Source organism: Phocoena phocoena, chromosome 15, assembly GCF_963924675.1.
Source record: "Phocoena phocoena chromosome 15, mPhoPho1.1, whole genome shotgun sequence".
NCBI lineage: Eukaryota > Metazoa > Chordata > Mammalia > Artiodactyla > Phocoenidae > Phocoena > Phocoena phocoena.
This window is the reverse complement of record NC_089233.1, coordinates 6,074,307-6,099,568: the sequence shown is the minus strand read 5'-3', so window position 1 is coordinate 6,099,568 and position 25,262 is coordinate 6,074,307. Positions and strand designations below refer to the sequence as shown.

Sequence of the window (25,262 nt, the reverse complement as noted above, 5' to 3'; positions counted from 1 at the left end):
CTTGCCCAACTCAGAATTGCTTAACCAAGAATGTATATTGTGGCCTTTCCAGAAAAAACACAAAATGGTGGTGAGGCATCATTGTGCCCGGAAAAGAAGTGGCAGAAAGAAGAGCTGGAGCTGTGTACCCTAGGGTCTTGCTTATTTCTGTCCATAGAGCGTAGCGCCAGAGCCTGGACACATTAGATACTCCTGAATCAAACCTATTTGGAGCCTAAGCCTGGACACCGGCTTTTCCTGCTGATTGGGGATTCCTTTAATCTCCCATCAAGCACAGTTGGGAGGAAGGGTCTTAAGATGCTCCTGTCATCTTTCACAACAAATTTAACACGACAGAATAAGAAAGCTAGGATGCTCTTTCTTCACCTCCCTTTTATTATTATTTTTTTGGGGGGGTGTCCTTTCCAGTCTCTTTCCTCCCAGAACTGGGAGCCCAGGTTGAGTCCTACCACTTCCACTCCCACCCCTTCACCACCACCCCCGGGTTCCCAACTGCGGGGTCGCGGGGCTTTGCTCTCCAGTTTCTTCGCCCTTCACACCACGGCGCACCTGAAGTCCCAGCCTCGTACCAGTCGCGACCTGCTTCCCGTGAACCTCTGCTCCCGGCCCCCAGGGCGCATGCTCCCTACCCAGCAGTCCTCGCGCGGCCCGGAGGAGCGGACAGCCAGGACTTCAAGATGGCGTCAATTGGTAAGTTTCCGGTTCGGTTTAGGGCTACCAGGTTAAAGGCAGGAGTCGGGGTTCGGGGTCCAGTGCTCAGAGCCGCACTTGGAGGGGAGGGACCGAGTGCCGGAGCCGCCTGCCCTTCGCTCAGGACCTTCGCCGCGCCGGGCCCTTTGCCCAGGGCCCCACGCCGTCCAACCCTTCTTAGCTCGCCCCGCCGCGCCTCCCGCCTGCCCAGGGTCCGCGCCACTCGGCTGTGGCGGGGAGGGCGACGGCAGCTCGGCGAGGCGCCTCGGGTCTTGAGAATGCGCTGTCTCCGGCCACCCCTCCTCTCCCCGCTGAGGAATAGCTGCTCTCAGCCCTGCCGCAACCCAGGCGCTTGTTTTGCACCTGAGCCCTCCGCGCAAATTCGAAGGTCAAATTAAGTTCCAAGAGGAGCTAATGCCTAGGATGGTGCCTGACACCACGTCGGGTTTGACGCATGTATATATATGTTGAATAGCGTTAGAGAGGTGAAGTGACCTATTCAAGGTCACTACTAGTGAGTGGGCTGAGCTGGGATTCAAACCTAGGTTTCTGGGGCCTCGTGGTAACCTGAGCTTTAATCACAAGGGTGACCTTATGACCAGCAGGCTTTACGATGACATGCATGTATAAATCGGACCGTCCACACTTTTTTTTTTTTTTTTTTAAATACGGAAGCCACCATGTTTTAGCCCTGCATCCTCACTGTAGCCTTGTCAGGATCAGTGCTGGCAACGTTGATCCCATTTTAAAGATGAGGAAAATAACGGTTAGAGATGTGGTGTGGCTTGCCTGCTGTCACACAGCGTGATAGTGGCAGAATTTTGACTAATCTATGTGTGTCTTACCCCAGTTTCTATATTCTTATTTTCAGCCCGGAGAAATGAAAAGGGGATCAAAAAATATGAGAGTGATACTTTTTTCCCATCTGTTAAAACGGGCATGAGAATATTTATCCAGGGTGGTTATGTTGTTTAAACAGACAACATGTGAAAAGGAAGCATTGAGACTTGGTATCTTATTTAAGCAGAGGGTTGTAGTGGAGATGGAGAGTGCTATGAACTAAGGGTTAAACAACTTAGTATATGTAAGGTGCTTGTAACACTGCCTGACCCACAGTTGAATGCTAGTCGTCCAGCTTTCCCTGCGTGACCTTTGGGTAAGGTCATGTCACACCTGGCCCATTCAGCATCATGCAGGTGAAGGAACTGGAGTCCAAGTACTGATGATCTTTCAGATGGTATCTGTTGCCAGAGCATAACGCCACTAGTCCATTAGCAAATAAAGTGATGGAAATACCGATTAACAGTGATAGATGAGATCAGGGTTGACAAAGTATGGCCAATGGGCTGGATTTCATGTGGCCTGTTTTTGTATGCTGTGAGCTAAGAATAGTTTCTGTTTTTTAAAAAATTTGTTAAGGGACTTCCTTGGCGGTCCAGTGGTTAAGACTCGACCGCAGAGGGCACGGGTTCGATCCCTGGTCGGGGAACTAAGATCCCGTATGCTGCACGGCGCAGCCCGAAAACATAAAAATAAAAAAAATAAAAAATAGTTAAAAAAATAAAAAATAGTTAAAAAAAAAAAAAAACATAAAAACAAAAACATAAAAAAAATAAAAAAATAGTTAAAAAAATAAAAAAAATAAAAAACATAAAAACATAAAAACATAAAACATAAAAACATAAAAATAAAAAAAATAAAAAACATAAAAATAAAAAAACATAAAAAAACATAAAAATAAAAAAAAAATTTGTTAAAAAAAGACTATGTTAGAGACCTTGTGTGGCCTGCAAAACCTAAAACTCTTCGCTCTGGCCAACCCCAGAGTTGGATTTAGCACCCAGAAGACACTTGGCATTTCCATGTCTCTCCATATAGGTGGACAGTATGCTTCTTGAAGTCATAAAATCAAGCCAAGTAGTCACCTGCCCTCCCAAGAACCTGTGGTCCTTTCTCAGCCTTCACTGAAAATCTGTCATAAACAGGAACTGTGTGTGGGGAACTCCCTCCCACCTTTAGATAGCTCATAAGCAGAAAGACAGATAATTCCTATTTACATAGTACCTAGAGCTAAGTACCGAGGTGGGTACTATTATTACCTTTTTTTTTTTTTTTTTTTTTTTTTTTTGCGGTACGCGGGCCTCTCACTGCTGCGGCCTCTCCCGTTGCGGAACACAGGTTCCGGACGCGCAGGCTCAGCGGCCATGGCTCACGGGCCCAGCCGCTCCGCGGCATGTGGGATCTTCCCGGACCAGGGCACGAACCCGTGTCCCCTGCATCGGCAGGCGGATTCTTAACCACTGCGCCACCAGGGAAGTCCCATAGCCTTATTTTACAAAGGAGGAAACAGAGCAGTATCTTGCCCAAGGGCACACAGTTTCAAAGTGGCAGTAAATCCAGAATACTCCATGGTAGAGGCTGCTCTGTTCATCAGCATACTCTACTGGTGTGAACCAGCCGCTGCAGAGGAGTGTTGGGGGAGGGTTTCAGTATGGCTGCCAAGGACTAAGGCCTTTGCCTTCCACTAAAAGAGAAACTTCAGAATAAGTGTAGATGCATCTCTGATGAATCTGATGGTCTCTTGGAATTTTGTGATGGTGCTGTACTTGGCTCTCCTTAAGGCTAATGTGATTTTTTTTTCTGTGCTTATAAATTTCTTAGTTTTGGTTATGGAAGTGCTGTTTTCTTCATAGTACAGAGATATAAATATGAAGAAAAATAAATTGTTGGCTTTTTTCTCCTGTGATGTGCCAAGGCACTGTGTCAGCCCCTGAATGTGAGAATGAGAATATGTTTTCATAGTTTGTGTGAATGTGAAAAAAATAGCTTCACTGGGCCTAGCAGTGACCTAAATACTTTTTTTTTTGAGTCACCAGCCTTATACCAGTTGAAAATATTTTTAAAATTCTGTTTCTCTTGCACATTTCCCCAACATAGTTCTATTTTTTAAATTATTTATTTATTTATTTTTGGCTGCATTGGGTCTTTGTTGCTGCTTGCGGGCTTTCTCTAGTTGTGGCGAGCGGGGGCTACTCTTCGTTGTGGTGTGCGGGCTTCTCATTACGGTGGCCTCTCCCATTGTGGAGCACGGGCTCTAGGCATGCGGGCTTCAGCGGTTGTGGCGCGTGGGCTCAGTAGTTGTGGCTCACGGGCTCTAGAGCGCAGGCTCAGTAGTTGTGGCACACGGGCTTTGTTGCTGCACGGCATGTGGGATCTTCCCTGACCAGGACTTGAACCCGTGTCCCCTGCATTGGCAGGCGGATTCTCAACCACTGGGCCACCAGGGAAGTCCCAACATAGTTCTATTTTTAAAAGCATATTCAACCTTTTTATTATGGAAGACTTCAAATACAAAGAAAACAGAATAATGTAATGAATGCTTTGTATTCGTTACAGAGCATCAACAGTTAGCAGCATTCTGCCATTCTAGTTCCATCTGTCCCTTCATCGTCCCCTCCCTGCCACATTGCCATATTTAAAGCCAGTTGGTATTAGAATGACATGTTTGTACTCCTCCCTGCATGCAAGAAGACTTTGAGAGTGTAGCCAAGGTGGCCACCATGTTCTTCTTACTCAAGAGACGTGGTATAGTAATTCTTGGACTAAAAGCCTACTAATTCAAGTGATGACAAAACTGGGATGTAAGATGTGTACTTGTTAAACTTTTCTTGAAATAACACAGGCAAGGTGACAGAGTAGGGTATAGGTCATTCTCAGATGACATTATTGTTTGGTGTGGAGCTCAATATCATTGACACTCAATATTCCTGATTTGGAACATTCCTGAAATTCATTTGAGACTGTCTCACATTTCAAAAGTATTACCAAACTAATCACAGTTTCTGTTCATAAAAGAACTAAAGGGTGCAGTTAATCCCTGAAGCTCTATGAATGTCCTAAAGTTCAGTTATATGCCATTTCTTTCTCTGCCACCTCCCTGTTTTTTTCTTGGATGTTTCACATGGACCTTAAAGAGATTTCAACAGTAATAATAACAGCTTACAGTTCTGAGCATGTTCCAAATGCTTTTACATAGATTCTCCTTCAAACCTTGGAATAAGCCATTTCACAGGGGAGGAAACTGGAGCTCAGAGGTTACATAGGAAGGAAGTGCTGGTGCTTGAGATAAGGCGGGCAGGGCAGGAGGCCTTCTAGGAGATGACCGTTAAGTTGAGATAGCCCTGTGATGATCCAGGGGCACTGCAGATACAAAGGCCCTCAGGTGAAAATAATCCGGTTGCATCTGAGAAACAGAAAAGGGTTTGGCTGAAGTGTGGTGAACCCAGGAGGATGAGTGGATTTGAGATGGCTGCCTTTCTCGATGGAATGCTGGCTTCTGAGCACAAGGCTGTCATCTGCAGTCAGTGCTGTACCCACAGTGCTTAGCAGGCGGCCTAGCACACAGTAGGTGCTCCATGTGTTTGGATAAGTCTAGATGGAAGGTTGAGGCCAGTTTGTTGGGGACAGACCACCTGAACCATGACCCTAAAACCAGGTGTGCCTCCACCTGTCACTTGTGACCTCTTGACAAGCAGTCATTCTGGTCCATCAGGGCCATGTGTCTCATTCTCCAGACAGCCTGTAGCAGAGTAGAAGCTGCCATTAAGCCTGAAGGCCCTTGTCCTTGATAAGGGTTGGGAGACGTCAAGAGACCTGTGGGATTCCCCTCAGTGGACTCTTGAGGATGGTCCTTAAGGAGCCTGAGTCCCGGCATGCGGGATCTTAGTTGCAGCATACGGGATCTAGTTGCCTGACCAGGGATTGAACCTGGGCCCCCTGCATTTGGAGCACAGAGTCTTAGCCACTGGACCACCAGGGAAGCCCCAAACAGCTTTTTAAAGTTATCTTTTGGAAGAGGACAGGGGAAGAGAGATTCTGTCCTTAAGAGCATCTGGATATTCACAGGGCCAACCCCTCCCTGGCCCCCTTCCTATGTTACTCTTAAGCCCAGAGATGAATACAGTATGGCCTCAACCAGGAGCCGTTCCTGTCCCCAGATTCTCATTGGAAAATGATCTGTGGCCTGTTGGGTCTTTAGAGAGGTTTTTACTAAGTCATTTGACATCTGTGGTCTGAGGTAGGATGCTTGAGGTAGAAATCAGATTGGCTTCAGGAGCATGAGAGCCAGACCTAAGGTGGAACCCTGCCTCCATGGCCTGCATGCTGTGTGCCTTTGGCCAAGATGTGCCCAGCTTCTCTGTCTCCCCCACTCCTACTTATAAAGGCATCTGTCCTCTGCTTTACCGCTTCCTCATGGCCCTTAGTTCTCTTTTTACATAGTTATTCCCAGCAAGCTTTTATTCAAAAGCCTGTTCTGCCATTATATAGACTCTGGCTTAAATAGTGTATCTGGTGTGACGTGTTTATTTATGATATTGCTCATATGCAGCCTCTATTTAGTAACGCTACTGAATGCACCTTTATTGAATGGCTGAAATAAGTGACACAGAAGGTTGCTGTTTGTGTTATTGGGAGACCTTCCAGTGTGTGTTTTTTTGCACTTCCTTTTCAGTACCACTGAAGGACAAGAAGCTCCTGGAAGTCAAACTAGGGGAGCTGCCAAGCTGGATACTGATGCGAGATTTCACCCCTAAAGGCATTGCTGGAGCGTTTCAAAGAGGTCAGAGCCTTATGGGCATGTGTAAATAAAAGCACATCTCTGCGTCTTCAGGGCAAACAGGTCTTTCTTTGCCCTGAATTACTTTGGCCAGTACAAGCCTTGTCTCAGACCAGTAAGTTATGTAGAGAAGGACAGAGCGAGATTGTTAGCCCTCGAATTTCCATGTTTGATCGGTCCTATCAAAGGCTGGCTCTGAGATGTTTCAGACAAGGAAATGTTTTCTATTGCTTGGAATCGGTACCAGTACCTCTGTCTTAAAGAAATGTCATAAGACTTAAGAGGAAAATGAGTTGGAAGAACAGGGGACATGAGTCTATAATGCTCATCTCCCTGCCAGGCAGAACTTTCAAGATGAGTATTTGAAATGGTCTGTCCTTCAGGTCTGTGCATTTTAAAGTGCAGAGCAGTCCTGTGTCATCATGTCATCATCCTTTGGGAGCCTGTGTGGTTGCCAGCCTCCTCAGGGGCCCCCATCTTGATGTTTTTCTCTATATAATTCTGGCTACCCTGTGGCTGTCTTTTGTGTACTGTTTCTTCCTGCCCCCAGGCCTTTCCTCAACTTTGCCCTCTCCTATTAGAACGTGTAGAATGTGCCCTCAGAGGAGTGGCCTCCTCTCCACTTTGCAGGTTACTACCGGTATTACAACAAGTACATCAACGTGAAGAAAGGGAGCATCGCTGGGCTTTCTATGGTGCTTGCAGCTTACGTGCTTTTCAACTACTGCCGTTCTTACAAGGAACTCAGTGAGTCTCTTCTGGGTTGGTTTGCCTTCAGTGGGGTTTCCCATGACAGGGTGGTATTGGTTCACTTTCAACCTTAGAAGTCCATCACCCTGCAGACAAGCTGATGACTTGGAGGGACTTTTCAGAATATAGCGTATTTTAAATGCAAAAATTGTGGCAAAGAGAAAGACAGGAAAAATAAGATGAAGCTGGGGTAAAGGTGATACTTAGGCAGCATTCTATCAGCCACTGCAGGCTCTGCCAAAGGTTGGTGGAAAACTTGGCTTTATCTTCCTAGCAGCCAGTGTGAAGAGGGAAATAGGTTGAGTGCTACAGTCCAGTGTCTGTGTGGTGCTCTGGAAAAGCGTGGCTGTTCCTGGTGCTGAGACATGAGAGGAGTTGGTCTGGTGGGAGATGTCTGGTGGCCGCTGAGTGGGCTTCATGGGCTGTTTCTGCCAGTGTCGAGCCACCTGCCACTCTGTGGCATCCAGAGCAGTGCTGGCCCTGAAGGGTGGGCGCTTGGGTGCTGTTTTTCTGAGTGGGTGTTCCCTCAGGGAAGGAAGAGGCTGGCCAGGTGGCAGATTAGCTGTAAATTCCACAAGTAGGTTCTGGGTCATCTCCTGAAAGGAATTCTCAGGATGGCTTCACCCCCACCTGTGAAGAAACTTACCATTTTGCCTTTCTAACTTCAGAACACGAGCGGCTACGCAAGTACCACTGAAGAGGGCGCGCTCTGCATTCCTGACCATGACCTTTGCCTGGCACCCCTGAATCCTTTTATATCCTAGTGGAGAATTAACACCCAATAAAAGATGACTGGTATGTGGACTGCCTCACTGGTTCAGCCATTTCCCTGCCCTATAGGAGCTCCTGTTGCACAAGGTGGGGTGGGGTCATTCTGCAGCTCCTAGACAGCCCAGGGCTTTGAACCATGGAGCTTCAAGATCTCGTCCCAGTGTGCTGGGGGGTCACCCAGAGCCTCCGCCAACAGTGCCGAGGTGTTTTCCTGCTCAGTGCCTCATTTTTGGCCTTTTGTCAGCTGACACTTTCACAATATAAAGCAGAAACCCTCGTTCCTAAGAATGCCCTCCCCTTCCCCATCTTCTGTACCATCCAGGGTATTGGGGTGTCAGGGAATTGGGACGTGTGGGACCCCCTGGTCCTGGTAAGTAAGCTCCACTTGCAGGAAGCTCAATGGGATGATGAAGGCGGAAGGGGAAAGCACAGGCCCTGATAGGAGCTCTCAACTGCTGTATCCAGCACCCTCTTTATCCTTCACCAAGGCCTTCAGTAATGTGATAATTAAGGTCAGAATCAGTTTCTTATTAGGGGGTGTGCGATAAGCATATATACTTCATGGAGTATAGGGTGAAATGCTGTGGCTAATTATCTCCTGCAAGATGTGAATTTGAAGGAACAAGTATTCAACATCAGAAATAAAGGACATCTGCCAGGTGGCTGGCCCAAAGGCCAGGCTTCCAGACTGTACAGGCTGCCAGTACAAAGGCCTTTTCTTCCTCTGACAGCATCACTTCCGGTCGTGAGACACATTCACCAAAAGCGGAAGAGCGAGCACCAATGTCAAAGCTTCGTGCCAGGCAGCTAATGCAGCCAGTAGCAAGAATCCTCTCGGCATGGAGTCCCCGAAGTAATGAGACAGAGCTTAAAAAACAAGCTTTAATCAACTCCATAAAAATTGTTCTTGTAATTGAACTCGAATAGGCCCACTTGTCCAGCAGGTTGCAGGTGCCAGTTTCATATTTCCAGGCTCAGAGGCAGGGTCCTCCTCTAGGCCAGAGGTGTGTGATGGTGCGGATGCTTGACGGGGCAGGAGGTAGGTGCACAGATGGACTGCATCGTCTATTTCAAGGGTGTCTGCAGCCCCAGCTTAAGGTATACCTTAAACGTTGTTGAGCAAGTGCCCCGAGAAAATAAACCCAGAGGAAAAAGGCCATCACACTCAAGAGCCCTACATGGTCCTCTCAACTGCTGCCACCCTGGAGCGGGACCGGCAGAGGCAACTCCACACTTGTTTGCTCTGAAGGGCTGTCTCGTTCAAATCACATGGATAGGCACGGCCTCTGATTCAACAGGACAGGGCGGAAGCAGGTGTGACTTGGCCACAGCTTTAAATGATCCAGCAGCCCCTGGTGTTTAAGGAGGCCCTGAGGGGAAGGGCCACCTTCCTCACAGAACTGCTGCGCACAAGCCCTTCCCCACAACATCCTCCCTCCCCAGAGGGTGGTGTGCAGAGTCCCAGATGGGAGGCCTTGATGCCTAGACAAACATGATCCCAACTTGAGGGACCGAACTGGAGCACATGTCCCCCTTAAAAAAAAAAAAAAGATTACAGCAAAATGATAGGGAAACTGACAGATGTAGCCCCTCAGAATAAAACCCAGTATGCCTGCCTGCCAGCTCCAGCCAGTTGTACCAGCATCAAACAGTTAAATGCACACTCCCAAAGATGGCCCAGAGTGGTCCCCAATAATGGGGCCCCTCGGGGCTGCTCTGAGCTGGCTCCAGCTGCTGTCACTGTCCACTGAGAAAGGCCAAGTGCCCTTTGGTGCATCTGTTGGCGTAGTGTCCTTTTTCACCACACTGCAAACAGCAGGAAGGGAAGGAGGAAACAAAAAAAAAACATTGTTTCAAATGCAATTTTCAACTAAGGCAGCACCCGCTAAATTCCAGGTTGGGGGCAGGGACTCTGAAATTCTCAGCGGCACAGATTTTCATTCTAACACGAGGGAAAGGGAGCTCCAGAAGGTAGAGTGGCACAGAAACCGCAGCCAGCAGCTCAGCAGGTGGAAGGGAGCACGCAGGCCACGGCGGACTCTTGTGGTGGGGCGCGGGGTGAAGAGAAGCCCGTGGCACCACAGCTCTCCCGCCTCTCCAGGGACCAAGCCCCTCTGCATGGCTGGCCAGTCACTTACCTCTAAGGCACAGTTCTGGGACTCCCCTGCGACAGGGGAGGCGGCAACGCAACAGAAGCCACCAGGCTCCTCCCCCAACTCAGGGATTCCTTGCGTGGACAGAGGGTGGGCTGCACCCAAAGATCTTTCCCTCCTGGCTCGTGCATACTTTTGCCTACGCTACCCCTAGGCCAGGTTTGGGTCACAGGATCAGAGAGACGGGACCATGATTAGACTTGGGGGAAGAGACCCGGCAGAATCACTCCAGAAAATCTAGCAGGACCCTGACTTGTCCGGCTGATTATCCAGACCCTTCCTTGGCTTCTCCTCATTCGTTCTTAGTTACTCCTCAGAAAGCAGAAGGGAATTATAAGGAAGTGGCAGGCTCGAGCACTGAACAAGGGGTCGGGAGACACGCCGGGGCACCCACCCCGCGCTAACCCACCCAGGGCCCTCCCAGTCCTTGCTTCCTTGGTCTGGAACTCGGGGCTTTGGCCTGTTCTATTCCCCCGACTGCACAGTCCCCGTGTTCTCAAGTCTTTCTGATCTGTAGGTGTAACTCGTGTGGACAAGTGGCCTGTGTAGCTGCCAGCTGGACCTTTGGCAGGTGTGACAACCAGAGGGAGGGACTCCGCGGCCCCGCGTGCTGCCCTTGGCCTGTCCACTGGCCTCCGCGGCTGGTTCTGGGGAATCAGGATTCCCCCGAGATGGCTTTAATATCAATTGTGCCCGTGGTAGGAAGAGGTTGTTAGGTTCGTCCCCTATCCCCAGCCCCATCTTTCTAAGGTTCCAGGACTCAGGAGAGCTTGCTTCAGAGGCCCTGCCGACAAGTCCTGGAGGAGGCAGGACAGCTCAGCTGACTCAGGACACCCGAGTCTCCTCACTGCACTTGAGAACTGTCTGGTCTCCCCTCACCTTCTTCCACAGCCAGCCCTTCCATACTCTCCTCACCTGTTAGGGCTCAGGCTCAGCCATCTCTGGGAGGCCTTCCCTACATGCGTGGGCACTTTTAACTTTGGTGTCTGGGCACCTGCCTTCCACTCCCTCAGAACACAGACCCCTCCCGGGAAGGAGTGACAGCAGTGGGTTTCTGCGCGGAGCCGACAGAGCAGGTGCTCAATGAGTGTCTGATGGCTGTGGGAAGTGACCAGTGGCTCAGCTCTTCCCAAAGGCAAGTTCTAGGAACAATACAGGCATATGCTTTTTGACTTGGCCCTTCTACTTGTAGGCATGGATGCTCCAGACACCAGACAAGAGCTCACAAATGTCTGTCAGATTCAGCACTATTTTTAGCAGCAAAAACTATAACTTAATAGTTTACCGGCAGAGAACTGTTTACCAACAGAGAACTGGTAAAATTATGTAGCCACTGAAATACATTAGTTACTTATGCCAACACAGAGATCCAGAATATGTTATAAGGAAAAAGGGATTACAGAACACTGTACATACTAGGGCCCTATTTATATTAAAATATATATTGTCCTTGTGCTTGTGTGAATAAAAGTTTAGAAGAGCACTCCTCTGAGTGGAGTCCCCTGTAGGAATTGTGGAGTGTAAAGGGGTATTGAAAACAAAACATGAGAACAGAACAGCTGAGTGAAGTGGCTCTTTTAGGAAAACGGTGGGAATAAAGGGCACACTTGCGCTGAACACTTCTGTATCGTCTAAGAGGTTTTACAGAAAGCATGTACTAGTTCTGTATTTCATCTAATAATCTCCACATCTGAAACCTTTGTGAGTCTAGTTCTGTTGGTGTTTGTGCTGACGGTGGTGCTTGTTTCCTTCTACCATTTTTATTATGAGCTCATTCTGGGGAACCTTAGTTGTGGGAATTCTGTGTGGCCTGGGTTGAGAATAAATTTCTCAAAGTCGGGTGCCAGGGGCTCACCCATCCGGGGCTGTTTTAGATTAGAAAACTCAGTCTGTGGCTTTTTGGCCCTCACCAAGGCTGTGAACACAGGCCCAGACTCAAGGAAGGGCCTGCCAGTGACGACAAACTCAGAAGGGCTTTTCTCCCCACCCCTCTTTCCATCCCGAGCCGAGAGTGAGATGGACAAGTTTTCCAGTAAGTTTTTAAAAAAGTTTACCCTTTCCCTGAACGTCCCGTTTTGTGAGTGGGTGGGGGTGGAGGTTCTACTCCATTTCCTCCCCACGCGGGCCTAAAGCTTCTGTCGCTTTCCTTTGGGTGTGCCCACCTGGGATATGAGGACACCCAGAGGCTTCAGGGCTCACTCTGTTCCTTGGATTCGTGCTCCCACTTCGTTCCCGGCCTCTGGGAGGTTCCCATCCCTTTCTTGCAAGCGCAATCCTTTCATTCAACAGCGTGTGTTTAATTGTTCACCTGGCCTTAGTGTGTCGTGGACGGAAGTAGCATGGTCTCTAGCTCACTGGAGTGACCCAGTTTTACTCTTTCAATCAGCAAAAAACAAAGATGTCTTCATTCTTCAAAATCAGCTAACTCTCTGGGGAATGAGGGAATAGCCACTGACTGTGAAGACCCCCGGCCACACCCCCGGCCCCAGGACTCACCTTGTAACAGGTGACCTGCTCCAGCGGCCGGGGTCCCCGGTTGCCTGCGCTGCTGTTTTGACTCTGCATGACCCCGATGACCTGCGGGGCTCTCTGCTGGTTGGGAGAAGAGTTCTGACTCGTTAACTGGATCAAGGAGGACGACCTTTGTAATGGCGGATTGTTACTTTGCTGGAAAGAGTTATACAACACGGTTTTACTGCGGAAAACACGTGCACGCAGACTACCAATGGGGACAGGAAAAAAGAGGGCGGGACTTCTCCCGCATGACCGTGACCAGCAGGAAGAAGGGCTTCCACGGTGGCCCGGCTCAGGAGAGTAGGTGGAAAAGAAACGTCTGGTGACGGTGGCAGGAGCCGCTGCCCGAAAAACACCATGCAGACACACAAAAACGAAAAATAAAAGAAAACAAAACACCAAAGAGACGAGGCGGTCTCTGGGGCGGCAGGGCGAGGGCATGAGCAGGCCTTACTTTTGTTTGTGAGGTTCTAGCTTCAGGTCAGGATGAACGCTTGGTTCAGCCAGGTGTTTAGAGCCTACACGGCAGGCAACAGTCACAGAAAACAGTCGGCGGCTGACACGCTGACCTGCGGTCTAGGGGCTGAGAGGGCCCTCCGCTAGGGAGCCGCGTGAGCAAGGCGGACGGGGGCGCCTGGGGTGGGGCCTGGACAGCAAGGCCACTGCCGACTGACTGAGTGGGTCCCTGGCTGTGGCCCCGTCATTGCAGGAGCCCTAAGCTGGAAACCCCAGGTTGTCATGGCCGCATCCACACATGGGAATGCCCGGCTCTGACAGGAGTTCTCTTTGGTTCATCCCACATCCTCCTGAAGGTGGCAGGCAGTGCTGCGAGGGTGGCCACATCTCCTGGCTGCTCGGCCTCTAGCATGGAGGAGGGCCAGGCAGGCTCTGGCAAAGGGCTCAGAGTCCAACCAGGTAAGAGGTGAGGCTTCACGATTGCTGGGCAGTTTGCTCAGCCCGCTGAGACCCTGCCTAGGACACCTGGCCAGCCTGCCTCTGGGCCCCCGCCCGCATCTTGTAACCAAACCCAAGGCGCCTTTGGTTGGGGGTCACTGCTGCAGATTCCCATTCATTTATGGCATTTCCCTCTCTTCATGCTGGAGGGGAGCAGCCCGCTGCTGGGGTGTGGGATCCCCTCGCTTAGGAGACTGGAGCCAGCTGATGCCTTGACCATCTGTTCCCAGCATCCCCCCTGCAGTCGGGCACCAGCCAGAGAACCAGTCAGCCACACTTCCTCTCCCGCCCTGCTGGGAGTCCCGTTTGTAGAGAGAAGGGTCTGAACCGCAAGCAAGAACGGCAGACGTGTGGCGCCCACGCCGCCCTGCACTTGCCAGGCAAGAAGGGAAGAGAAGCCCGGTGGGCGTCTGGCTCCAGCAGACAGCCCTCCAGCCCAGAGAAGGTGCAGACTGCTCCGCTCCCTGGAGTTTCAGCAGGAACCAGGGTGACTCCCCTCCTCTCCCGCCTCCTCCCACGATCTCCAGCCGGGTCTCCGGCAGGCCCCGCACTGAGGCGGGGGCGCTGAGCGTTCTGCGGCCAGGGCGCGGCCAGGCCCGGCAGCACCGCGGGCCCGGGGCACGGTACCTTTGCGGGAGGCTGCGTCTGCTGCGGCAGTGGGGGCTGCTCGGTGGTTCCCATCGGCAGTTCAAATCTAGGGCTGGTCACCCAGCGGCAGAAGGGGACAGGAGAAAGGAGAAGAGGAGGTGAGAGAGGAGCTAGGCTGGTAGGGTTCTCGAGTTCTGGCCCCGGGAAAATCACAAGCAGCCTCTAGCTAAGCACAGAGCCACACAAGCCACCTGGACATAGGGCGGGTGCTGGTGCTCGGGGTGGTGCGGAAGACAGGTCTGACGTGCCTGGACTCAGACCCAGCTTTGCCTACACCTAGCTGCAAGCCTGGGCAAGTGTGCTGCTCAGAGAAAGGAGGGAAACACAGCTGGTACTGTCAGAGCCTCTCCAGAGGCTCTTTGTACACAGGAGGCCTTCCCAACAAACACCCTTCCCTGCAGGAGCACCTCAAGTGTTAGACCTCTGACAGCAGAGATCTGGGGGACACGCCCTCCACCACCACCCGACACGGAGGAATCCTGGGCCACCTGTAGGCTCCTAGGCTCTCATCTAGGGAGTGGGACCAAGTCAGGAGCACCAGCCACCTATCAACCACGTGGCAGCGACCAGGACACTCTGCTTCTGTGCAGGTGTCAGCAGCATGGAGGCAGCACAGGGTGTTGGGGGGACACTACTCTACGGTCCCAGTGCCACCCCACAACCACCCAAAGTGACAGAGGTGCTCAGAGGAGCGCTGAGCCCTCCCACGCAAGGACTGGGCTCCAGAGGTCACAGATCTGCCTTTGACCGGGAGCTACCACCTGCCCCCTGCCAGCGGCTGAGCTCCGAGCCCCAGTGTCCCCATGTGTGAAATGGGGACATCCTTTCACATGTGAGAGTTCTATGAACCTCCATATAGGAGGCCCCGAAACTGAAGCTCCCTTCCTTCAGGGCACAGGTTCTTAATCTGAGGTCACAGGTACATGAGCTTTTCTGGAGCACAGGGCCCATAGCTTTCATCTGAGTCCTAGATGGTCTGGGACACAGTAAAGGTTACCCTGAGCTTCCCGCTCAGGAAGCAGTGGTGGTCCCTCCCCATCTCCCACCCCTGTCCCAGACCCTGTGCTGACACTACCCAGTGACCAAAGCCCCGATGGACTCGGGAGATACAGGGGGCAGCAGGGCCTGGGCAGGGGCTGGCTACTCACTGCATGAATTTACACGAGGGCCCCTCTGGGCAGAATCCCACGAGGTAATTCACACAGATGACTCTCCGTGTGTGCCGGTGCCTGCACAGGGGGCCTGTGGAGCCAAGCACCGGGGTCACTCAGATTGTCCCCTCTTCAGGGGATGCCCTCATGCCCTTCTGCCAGTCAGAGCTCTGCCCACACTGCTGCCTGGGGGCAGAAAGCAAGAACAGGGCTTCAAGTGCTGGCTCTGCCTCTTATTCAGTAGGCCAGCGGGCAGGGTACACACCCTCTCAAACGCTAGTTTCCTCATCAGAAATATGGGTGAGAATGCGGTCCAGTGGGAACCTGGGGAGGCTCAAGTGACTTGGGCAGGACAAGCAGAGGGTCATGTGGGCGGGGGGGGGGAGGACTGGCTTCTGACCAGGCAGCCCAGCCACCCGGACACCTACCATGCTTGCAGAAGCCACGGTCGTACCAAGGACAGTCCTTGATCTTGGACTCGGGGTCAATGTGCAGGAAGGGGCACTCCTTGTTGCTGCACTCCCCTGCAGGGAAGACCAGACATGCGTCCACCTGGGAGAGCTGGACCCAGACCCACCCGTGCTTCTCCTGTGGCCGGGGCCACGGTACAGCAAAGAGGGCCAGGTGGGTCTGGTGTCCAGTCCCGGCCCGGCGAGCCCTGAGACCCAGGGCATGGTGTCTCAGAGCCTCAGTAACCTGACTCGTACGTGGGCTGTGACAGTCCTTCCCTCACAGATGTCCGTGCTGCCTTGAGGGTCAATGACACTGACAGAGGCGGGCACAGGGTACACACTCATCAAACAACTCACGGCTCCACCCCTCACCCAAAAGAGGTGTTGGCAATGTAGGGGGCCCAGACGTGAAAACGCATCAGTTGAGACCAGTAGCAAATTACCGTTCCACTCTGATAAGCTCTGATGGGACGGGGAAAGGCCTGAGGACTCTACCTTTTACGATAAAAGTGGGGAAGATTTGGGAACTCACAGCTGGGTCCCTATGGTAGAATGTGATAAAGCCTTTATGACGGCTCCTCTCAGGAGCAACGGGCCCAGCTGGCCACCAGCATCTTTCAGCCAAGTACAGGCACTGCCGACCTGGGCAGCTGCATTGCCTTCAGTCCATTTACACACAAAAGGCCAGTCTGATCACTGCTGTTCAGAGCACACTCCTTCCCAGACCCGCAAGTCCCTATGGGGTCTAGACCAGTCCCTTCCCAGCCACACTGGCCTCCCAGGGGTTCTTCTTAGCCTTTGGCCCCCAGCCCAGGTCTCCCCTCCTCAGGGAGGCTGTCCCTGACCACACTGCCTCAAGATCTCCTCAGGTGACCCCATTACTGTTTGTCTCTTTTAGAGCACTTATGGTGAATTCTCTTCTTTGTCTTACTGGTGAATCAGCTGCTTCTTCCCCTGGGCCACTGGAGTAAAAGCACCACAGGGCAAGGACAGCGTCTGTCCTCGTTACCACTGTCCCTCCGGGACAGAAGGCCTAGAAGGGGGACCCTCACCTGTGGAATAGTGTCAGGAGCTGCAGACAGTAAGTCTGCACCAGGACAGACTCTGCAGGGGAGGTGCAGGCAGCCGATTGTCACAGAGGCCTGGAGGGCAGTGGGGCCCAGGGCCATCAGCAGGGAAGGTGGTAACCCAAGCCAGCTTGCAGAGGCGCCCCCGGGAGTCCACTCAGGAGGGCTGGCTCCTGCCTTTGGGGCCAGATGGGAGACGGCTCCCATGGAGAAGCTGCTGCCCCTTCTGCTACTGGTTCCCATGCTGCTGTGGGCAGGACGGAGAGGGTGGGGAGCTGGGAAGCTGAGTCCTGTTTCCTATCTGTCTGTGCTTTGACTTCTCAGCTTATGTTGCCTCTACAAAAAAAGCCACAACTATCATTAATAAGCCAGCAGGCCAAGCCTGTTGGGCTGCTGAAATAATTAACGTCTCCTCTGACAACAGTGCTCTGAAAGCGTGCTGCATGCCCAGCGTTCCTCGGCCCGTCACAAAGAGTGCAGCAGGCTTCCAGCCTCCTGCCGGCTCCTGCCCGGGGCCTGAGGCCAGCAGTCCTGGGGCCAGCGCCCACCCTCATCCTGACCAACAGGGATTCTTCCTGGGCAACCTCACCCAGGGCACAGGCAGGGGAGTCTAGTTCCATCACGGAGCACATCAGCTCCACCGGGCCCTGTGCCAGCCCCACCGCCCTGGCTTCTCCACACAGTTCACTCAGTTCAGCTAAGGCCACGTGTCCTCTAAGCAGAAACAAAGGCAATCTCACTTTCAAGGTTAAGAGGACGGTTCTTTGCCACCAGAAGACAGCCCCGGAGCAGCTATTCTTAAGGGGTATTTAGGACAGACAAGCTACTACTCAGGATCACACTTCCAGAGAGAAGGAACCGACTCAAGCCTGGGGGGCAACCAGCTGCCACTCCGGAAGAAGCAGCTGATTTAAGGGAGAATGTCCACTGGAGCAGAAACAAGGCCTCCAGCCAGCTGCCCTGTTCCTGCACCCACCGTGAGACCCGTGAGGCCGGGTTAGCCTCGACTTCCCAAAGTACCTGCCAGCACTCAAAACACAGAAGCACTAGGAAGACACAGGGGTTACGAGAGAATAACCCTAACTGCCCATAACTGAAGGGCCAGCTGAGGTCGGCAGGCATCACAGGCACCTGAGTAGCTGCTTAATCCCCAGGTCTTGGTGCTCGGTGAAGCCTCCCGGGGCTCCCTACCCAGGGGGTCTGGGTGCCGGGAGCCTGCCACACGCCTCACCGAACTTCGAGTAGAAGTAGCACTCGGGCATCTTGGTCATGTCGTACTCGTGCAGGAACTCGCACTGGTCCCCCTTCTTGCACAGCCCCCGCAGCCAGTGTTTGCACACAACCGTCTTCTCGCCGCTGATGTGGCGGAACGGGCACATGCCCCCTGCCGAGGAAGATGGGTCGGGGTGGGTGGGTGTGGTGTGAGGACCCAGGCGGCCCCTGAAAGCAGCGTGTCCTGGAAGGTGGCCAACTGCCCTGGCAGAAGGCAGTGTGATTTTCGGCAGCATGTGAGCACACATTTTAAGTTTCAATAGTTATGGATTTATTTTAATGTGTCTTGGGAAAATCTAAAACATCAAATCATGATCCCACAGATATTCCATAAGATGGAAACTTAAGAAGCCTAAGGGAGGTGGGGGGGGAAGGGAGGAGTGTTTTTCTTAATTCAGTTCAAGAAGAGTTCCGGTGATACACAGACGTGGCAAAATTTGTAGGGGTCGTAAAAGACTGGGGTTTGAGAAACACTGCCCTAAAAGACAGAAGGCAAAGAGGACCACCAGCAGAAGCCTGGGCTCCGCGTGGGCTCTACCCCTAGTTAGAAGTGCCCTCTCACTCAGCCCAAAAAGGACCGAAATTGGTTCACTTGTAGAGACGTGGATGGACCTACAGACTGTCATACAGAGTGAAGCAAGTCAGAAAGAGAAAAACAAATACTGTATATTAACGCATATATGGGGAATTTAGAAAAATGGTACAGATGAACCTGTTTGCAAGGCAGAAATAGAGACACAGACGTAGAGAATAAACTTACGGTCACCAAGGGGGGAAAGGGGATGTGGGATGAATTGGGAAATTGGGATTGACATATATATACTACTATGTATCAGACGGATAATTAATGAGAACCTACTGTATAGCACAGGGAACTCTACTCAGTGTTCTGTGGTGACCTAAGTGGGAAGGAAATCCAAAAAAGAGGGGATAAATATATACATATAGCTGATTCACTTTGCCATACAGCAGAAACTAACACAGCATTGTAGAACAACCATACCCCCCCAAAAAACCTCCCAAACCCCAAAAAGTGCCCACTTAGCTTCCAACAAGTAAGAAAGAAATCAACTTCAGAACTGAAGAAATGCATCATATACAAACTGGGGGAGGTCTGCCTTCTGTAGAACCTGAGCAATCAATCACCCAAATAGGACAGAGCCATACCCTGGGAAAGTCACATTTCTAATTGGTGACCTGGAGGGACTACTGGGAAGGCCTGACCAGAATGAGGTTGTGTCTGGGAAAGATCCAGACCAGCCCCACTGAACAGAACCTTCTGCAATGATAGGAATGTTCTCTATCTATGCCGTCCAACGTGGCGGCCACCAGCCACATATGGCTACTAAGTAACTGAAATACGACTAGTGTGATTGAGGAACTGCATTTTTTATTTAATTAAATTTGAACAGCCACACGGAGCTAGTGGCTACTGTATTAGTTAACACAGAAACAGTCGTAGTGCCGTGTTAAGGATGGCTGTACTGACAGAAGGTGGTGGGTCAGAAAGGCAGAAGACAAGGGGATGAGACCAGGAGCCCAGCAGAGGAATGATGTTCTGACCAGAGAGCCTGAGGTCAACCCGGCTGATCTACCTGGCAGGTAAATGACTTGAGTTATAGAACCACAACTTGCCCAAATCATCCATTAAAACCATCCCCTTGCTGTAATTCTGTGCACCCTATTCAAGCTTCTAATTAAAATTTAGTTTCCAAATAAATTTGGCTACAGGAAGAAAAATGCCCAGACCTGTACATGGCATGTAGGGTCCCACCCAGCGGTACGTCTTATGGATCAGCAGAGAGTCTGGCTCACGCTGCCTGTGTTGGGACCTGGTTAGTATGAACAAGAACCCCAGGAGACACACTATCGTGGAGTTTTTTGATGAGAGTACACAGAGGACATGAGCTTGTGTACACTGTAGAATCAGAAAAGGCCTGGGCTCAGCCACTCACTGACTCTATGACCTTGAGAAAGTTTCTGAACACCTCAGGGCTAGGGGCCTCTGTCCATGTCACAGGTCAGCTCGTGGCTGCAGAGAAAGTGAGGTGAGAAGGCAGACTCAGAGCCAGATTCAGGCCTGTGTTCCAGGTTTCAGGCAGAACACCCCACCACGTTCCTAGCTTATCTGGACCACAGTTTCATCTAGGGACACCGTGAATCGCAGAAAGCAGGGTGAGCCAGGGACCTGAGAGCCTGCGAGTCTGCAGGGGACAGGGCGGTAGAGGGCGCCTCAGGGGGAAGGTCGGGAGCCAGGGGTCTCTTACCTTTGCCACAGGCAGCTTTCAAAAAGAATTCGCAGACAGCAGCCCCCGACTCTGCAGAGAGGAGAAGAGGTGTCAAACAAAGCGATGTGTAACGGCTATTGGTGACATGTGAAGATGGGGAGGGAACCCTTCCGGCCTTTAACCCATGGAGGGGTCAAGGCACAGGAAACAGAGTGGCAAAAAAAATGCTAAGCCTGACCAAGCAAGGAAAAAGCTCCTTAGTTCAGTCATTCCTGCAAAATGAGACACCCACGCTGAGACCAGTCATTATTCAGGGCTTTCTGAGAATCTCCTATAAGCAAGATGCTTTCAAGGAGTTCGGAGTGGATGGGGGAAGGAAGGATGGAATGCAAGATCACAGAAATTCATTACTCCCAGCTCAGACGTCCCAGAGGGCTAATTCAGGGGCACTTTCACCTGAGGCAGAGGGAGGGAATGATCTCACAGGAAGCACAAAGAAGCGGATGGGGGCTCTGAGGAGGAACCGGCTCCAGAGAAGAGGCAGGTGCCTTAGAGAAGCTATTCCGGAGCGAAGAGCGTAACTGAAGACACAGGAGCAGGACTGCTCTTAACATGCAATACCAACACACAGTAACTAAAGGAGCACAGTCTTCTGCTTCCACAGATGGAGCTGGTCCTGGTGAGGGGAACAGGAGAATAAAAGCTGAGCGCAGTGGAAGTCAGTGGGGTGCAGGGCTGTCCCAAGGAGCCCAGGGACTCACCTGCCATGGCCACCAGAATAAATAGCCCGTGCCTTCCCACACAGTTTTCTCTATCAACAGGCATTTTAGCATCATGGGAAATCCACCGACACCATCTCTGAAGCCCACTTACATGCCTCTCCTTGCTAACTTGCAAGAGATTCGTTGGCTTCTTGGAAGCAGGCAGCTTTTGCTAGGACAGATTTAAGGTTCCAGTAATGGGAGTCACAGGGGTGTCACTTGTTTGCATTGCAAAAAGTCTGAGAAGTCTTACATTTAAAAAAGCATTTAAGAGTATTTCTGGGCCTTCATTCTTTTCAGAGGTTAAGGTCGTTTCATTCCCTAAAGCCAGAAGAAGTCCAGAGTCCTGGGGATCGGGTTTTAGGCAGACAGGATAAAGAAGTATGCCTTCAGGGCATAACTAAGATGGGATTTATTAAGATGGGACTGAAGTGCAGGGAAGGGGAAAGAGCTATGGCCTCCCTGGCCTCTAACACACTGACCGTGATCTCAGGCAGGCATTGAACGTTGACGGCGTTTACCAAGTCTGAGGCAGTACCTGTGGCCAGGTATGTCCTGGACCCTCCCTAAGAACAGGTTTGTGGGCTCCCCACCTCTGTGCCTGCCCTCACAGGCTCAAGCATCTGTGCTTCCAGGCTGGAGCGGGGAGGAAGAGAAAGAGCCGCCCTGCGTGGAGGGTTCCATGCCATCAGGCTAGTGCCATCAACACAGGAAAAGCCCACGCGTGAGTGGACATACACGTAAAAGCACAAAGTGACCACGCGTATCAACGAGTAGGTTTAAGAGTGCACATCTGAATGCGAGCAGTGGCTTATGAGCCGTGTACGGTGGAGACAGTGCTGAGTGTGTATAAAGTAAGGCTGTTTGAATTATGTCTCTTGAGCGTAAGCACTGTCTCACACAGAAGTGTCAGCGTGAGAGGGACACCTCAGAGGTCACGTGTGCATCAGAAGTGTGGCCACTCGGGGGGAATGAGGCTGCAGGGAGACTTGACCAGCCCTGGGACACGTGGGAGAACGTGGGGCTATGGCCCATGTCCTATGGCAGTTACAGGAGATGGCGTGGGGAACTGCAGGTGGAAGGGTCAAGAACCCTGTCGGGCTGAGCCACCAGGCGCTGAGCCATCTTTGGCAAGTCCCCTCCCCCACCCAGGCCTGAGCTGCCCCACCTGTGGCTTGAACCCAGTGACCTCTAAGAGCCCTCTGAGGTTTAATGCTATAGCGTTAGATTTCAAGTGTGTCTGGAAAAGAGAGAAATTAAGGAAACTGTTGGTTTCTTTTAAAGTGCTAGACGTTCCAAGTAATTCCCTGGCGGTGCAGTGATTAGGGCTCGGCGCTTTCACTGCCGTAGCCCGGGTTCAATCCCTGGTCGCGGTCAAAAGAAATAAAAATAAATAAAGTGTTACCCGTCCCACCTGAGTTGGGGTGGGGGGGAAGCCAGGAGCCACCACGCGAAGCGGGACAGTGAAGGGAACTCATGCAGCTGCCTGGGTGTGATGAATGACCCAGAGGTGGGGTCCAGAGAAACAGCGAGGGATGGGCTCCCAGGAGTGCGAGTCCTAGGAAAACAATGGAGCTTGAGAGTCTCACTGGGGTGTCCTACAGAGAGGGGTAGGTGGGTCCTTCCCTCAGCAAGACTCCTCCAACGGCCCAGTTTTGATGAAAGCAGGAAGAGGGCGCTCAAAGTGGGGGGCCTGGAGGTAGGGAAAGGGGATATCTTAGTACTTTCCTATAGTTGGGGAGTGTGTGCGAGTGAAGGCAGGATTTCCAACCCAGGACACCTGCCTTCATTCAAGAGTTATCTGAACTGCCGGACGTGGTCCTGCCCTTCTGAAGACTGCCTTAAAATAGCCCCCGGGGCAGAGGGGAGCTCCCTAGTCCAAATGAGGGGAAAAGGGGGGTTCCCTGGATTGGGGGAAAGGAGTCCCGGGACCGAGGGGGAGGAGCTCCCGAACTGAGGGGGAGGGCGTCCCGAAACCAGAGAATGGGGGTCCTGGGGCCGAGTCGGTCGCGCCCCTCGCCCGCCTGCCCCGACCCCGCGCTCACTGTCCATGCCGGGGAAGGGCAGCGGCTGCGCCCCAAGCTGCTGCTCCACCGCGATCTCCAAGTCGAACTTGATGTGGTCCACGCTGGCGATGATTTCCTGCATGGTGGCGGTGGCGGCGGCGGCCACACCGGCCCGGCTCCCGCTCAGATCCCCTGCCGCCCTCACACCTCTAACCGCTGTCGGCCCCGCAGCACAAGGTCCTCCACCGCCCCGCCTCGCAGCCGCCGCCGCCGCCGCTGCCGCCCGAGGGATGCTGGGAGCTCCCGGAGCCCGCGCCGGCCCTTTCGCCTGCCCAGACTCGGCCAATCAAGCACAGAGTACGGGCCGCTCCGCTAGGCCGGCTAGCAGCTCGCCGAACGCCCACCTGAAACCGTGCGCGCCGGGAGTTAGCGACGCGGACTGCGCCTGCGCAAGGTCGTCCGGAACGTGGAGACGGGTTCGCGGCGCCGCGGCGACGAGACTGGGGGTGACGCGGGGTCAGGACTGGGGGTGACGCGAGGCGGGGCGGGGGTGCCGTGGGCTTGGCGGCCGAGGTGGGGCCGCGTTCACTGGGTTGGACCCTTGGAGTGAGTTCCTGTTTGACCCTCACAGGGGCCCGGGCTCCGGACGAAGACTGACCAGAGGGGCAGCGAGGGTGACAGCCAGAGTCGGAGCCGGGGGCGTCCGCTGAGGAGACCGAGGCTCTAAAGGCCGGTGTGGAGAGGGGGCGGGTCGGCCTGAGGGTCCCGGGGAGCGTCCGGGGAGGGTCTGGTTCCCCAAGGGAGGACGGCGGCCCCGTGTCTCTAATTCAGGGATTAGTAACCCGAGCGGGTTGACGAACTTGGGGAGGAAGGAATTACCCCTTTATTGTCTCAGTGTGAAATTTAGCAAGTCCTTCGGTGACTGACCGAGTGGCGTTCACTCTGTCCAAAACGAAGTCGCGATTGCAAATGGGGATGAGTGTAAATGATGGTTGGAGACAGAGTATCTGCAGCAAACTCCTCTCCAGTTGTCGCTGCTTGGACATGACGATAGGACTTGTTATTTAATGCTGGAAAAAGAAGCGTCTATACTAATAGAGCATAAGTTTGTTTGAAAGACGTTTTGGTACCTATATCAATATCAGTAATTAAAATTCTCTGTATTTTGATTAACACGTGTAAACCCTTTATTTAATGTGGTCACTTGAACATTTAAAATTACATACGGGCTCGCATTACGTTTCTCTTGGAGCTTCACCAGGTGCAGAATGGTAAATTAGGCCCCCTGCACTGGTGTCACTAGGGTGCTGGTCAAGAGAAGCTGTTTGATACTATTCATGGACTTGGGTTCAAAGCCAGCCAGTTCCAGAGCTAGTGGATCTCGCCCACCACACTGCTGCAGGGCCCCCAGCAAGTCAGTCCCCTCCCTGGGCCACAGATATTAATTTGTCCAACCTGCTGTCCCCTCTGAGGTCTTTCCACCTTCTAATATAACCAGACCTTAAAATGTGTTCATGCTCGTTATTCTGATTTTTTTTTATTTGGGGAGCTTTCTTCTCCTTTGAATGAGTAAGTATTCATCTGTTTGGGGGGAAAACTTTTTGTCAACTGACAGTCCTTGAATTGGGCCGAAAGTTCTCGGAGTAGATAAAAACTTCCCCAAATTGTTTCTTAAGTAACTAAAACTATTCATACCCTCCCATCAAAATAAGTGCATGGCTCTGTTCATAGGGGGTATTCTGATATTTTTTTATTAAAGAGTTTCAAATATGTAGACCAGGATCTCTAGCCTAACTGTGCAATAGAAGTATAGTGTGAGCACGTATGTAATTTAAAATTTTTAAGTAGCCGCATTAAAGTTTAAAGATTGTGAAATCAGTCTCAAATTTTCTTTAGCCCAGTATATCGAAAATATTATCATTTCAACATGGAAAAAAATGTGTAGTTTGTTTACCTTCTTTTTTTGTACAAAGTCTTTGAAATCTGGTGTATAATTTACTTTTAAAGCATATCCGCATTTAGTTTAGCCACATTCCAAGTGTCAGTAATCACATTGGACAGCACAGCTGAAGCCAATTTGCCCATGAATTTTGCAGAAGAGAAATGTTTAAGTTAACTTCCCTGTGCAGAGGCCCAGAGTGCCAGTGTTTTTTCCTAATAAATGATAATGCTATAATTTTTTGAACACCTATTAAACCCCAGGCATTATGATAAAAACATCTCATTTA

General features: G+C 51.8%; 2 protein-coding genes across 5 annotated transcripts; one reads left to right on the top strand and one right to left on the bottom strand.

Moving 5' to 3' along the window:
* Positions 1–626: 626 nt before the first annotated feature.
* Positions 627–7,864, top strand: ATP5MF (ATP synthase membrane subunit f). 2 transcript variants are annotated; one of them, XM_065891791.1, is made up of 4 exons: positions 627–690; positions 6,203–6,310; positions 6,938–7,054; positions 7,726–7,864. In XM_065891791.1, the coding sequence occupies exons 1-4, from the start codon at positions 678–680 to the stop codon at positions 7,752–7,754; spliced, it is 267 nt and encodes an 88-aa protein (XP_065747863.1). In that variant the 5' UTR covers positions 627–677; the 3' UTR covers positions 7,755–7,864. The 2 variants fall into 2 exon arrangements, with proteins under 2 accessions (XP_065747863.1, XP_065747864.1); XM_065891792.1 differs by lacking the exon at positions 6,938–7,054 and having other exon boundaries at positions 678–690.
* Positions 7,865–8,696: 832 nt separating this feature from the next.
* On the bottom strand, positions 8,697–23,176 carry CPSF4 (cleavage and polyadenylation specific factor 4). Of its 3 annotated transcripts, none has more exons than XM_065891788.1 (8): positions 23,074–23,176; positions 20,307–20,357; positions 17,999–18,151; positions 15,677–15,772; positions 15,246–15,339; positions 14,077–14,149; positions 12,478–12,648; positions 8,697–9,634 (listed from the first exon to the last, which is right to left on the bottom strand). In XM_065891788.1, the coding sequence occupies exons 1-8, from the start codon at positions 23,174–23,176 to the stop codon at positions 9,566–9,568; spliced, it is 810 nt and encodes a 269-aa protein (XP_065747860.1). In that variant the 3' UTR covers positions 8,697–9,565. The 3 variants fall into 3 exon arrangements, with proteins under 3 accessions (XP_065747860.1, XP_065747861.1, XP_065747862.1); XM_065891789.1 differs by having other exon boundaries at positions 9,566–9,634; positions 12,478–12,573; XM_065891790.1 differs by having other exon boundaries at positions 9,566–9,634; positions 12,478–12,570.
* Positions 23,177–25,262: the final 2,086 nt, after the last annotated feature.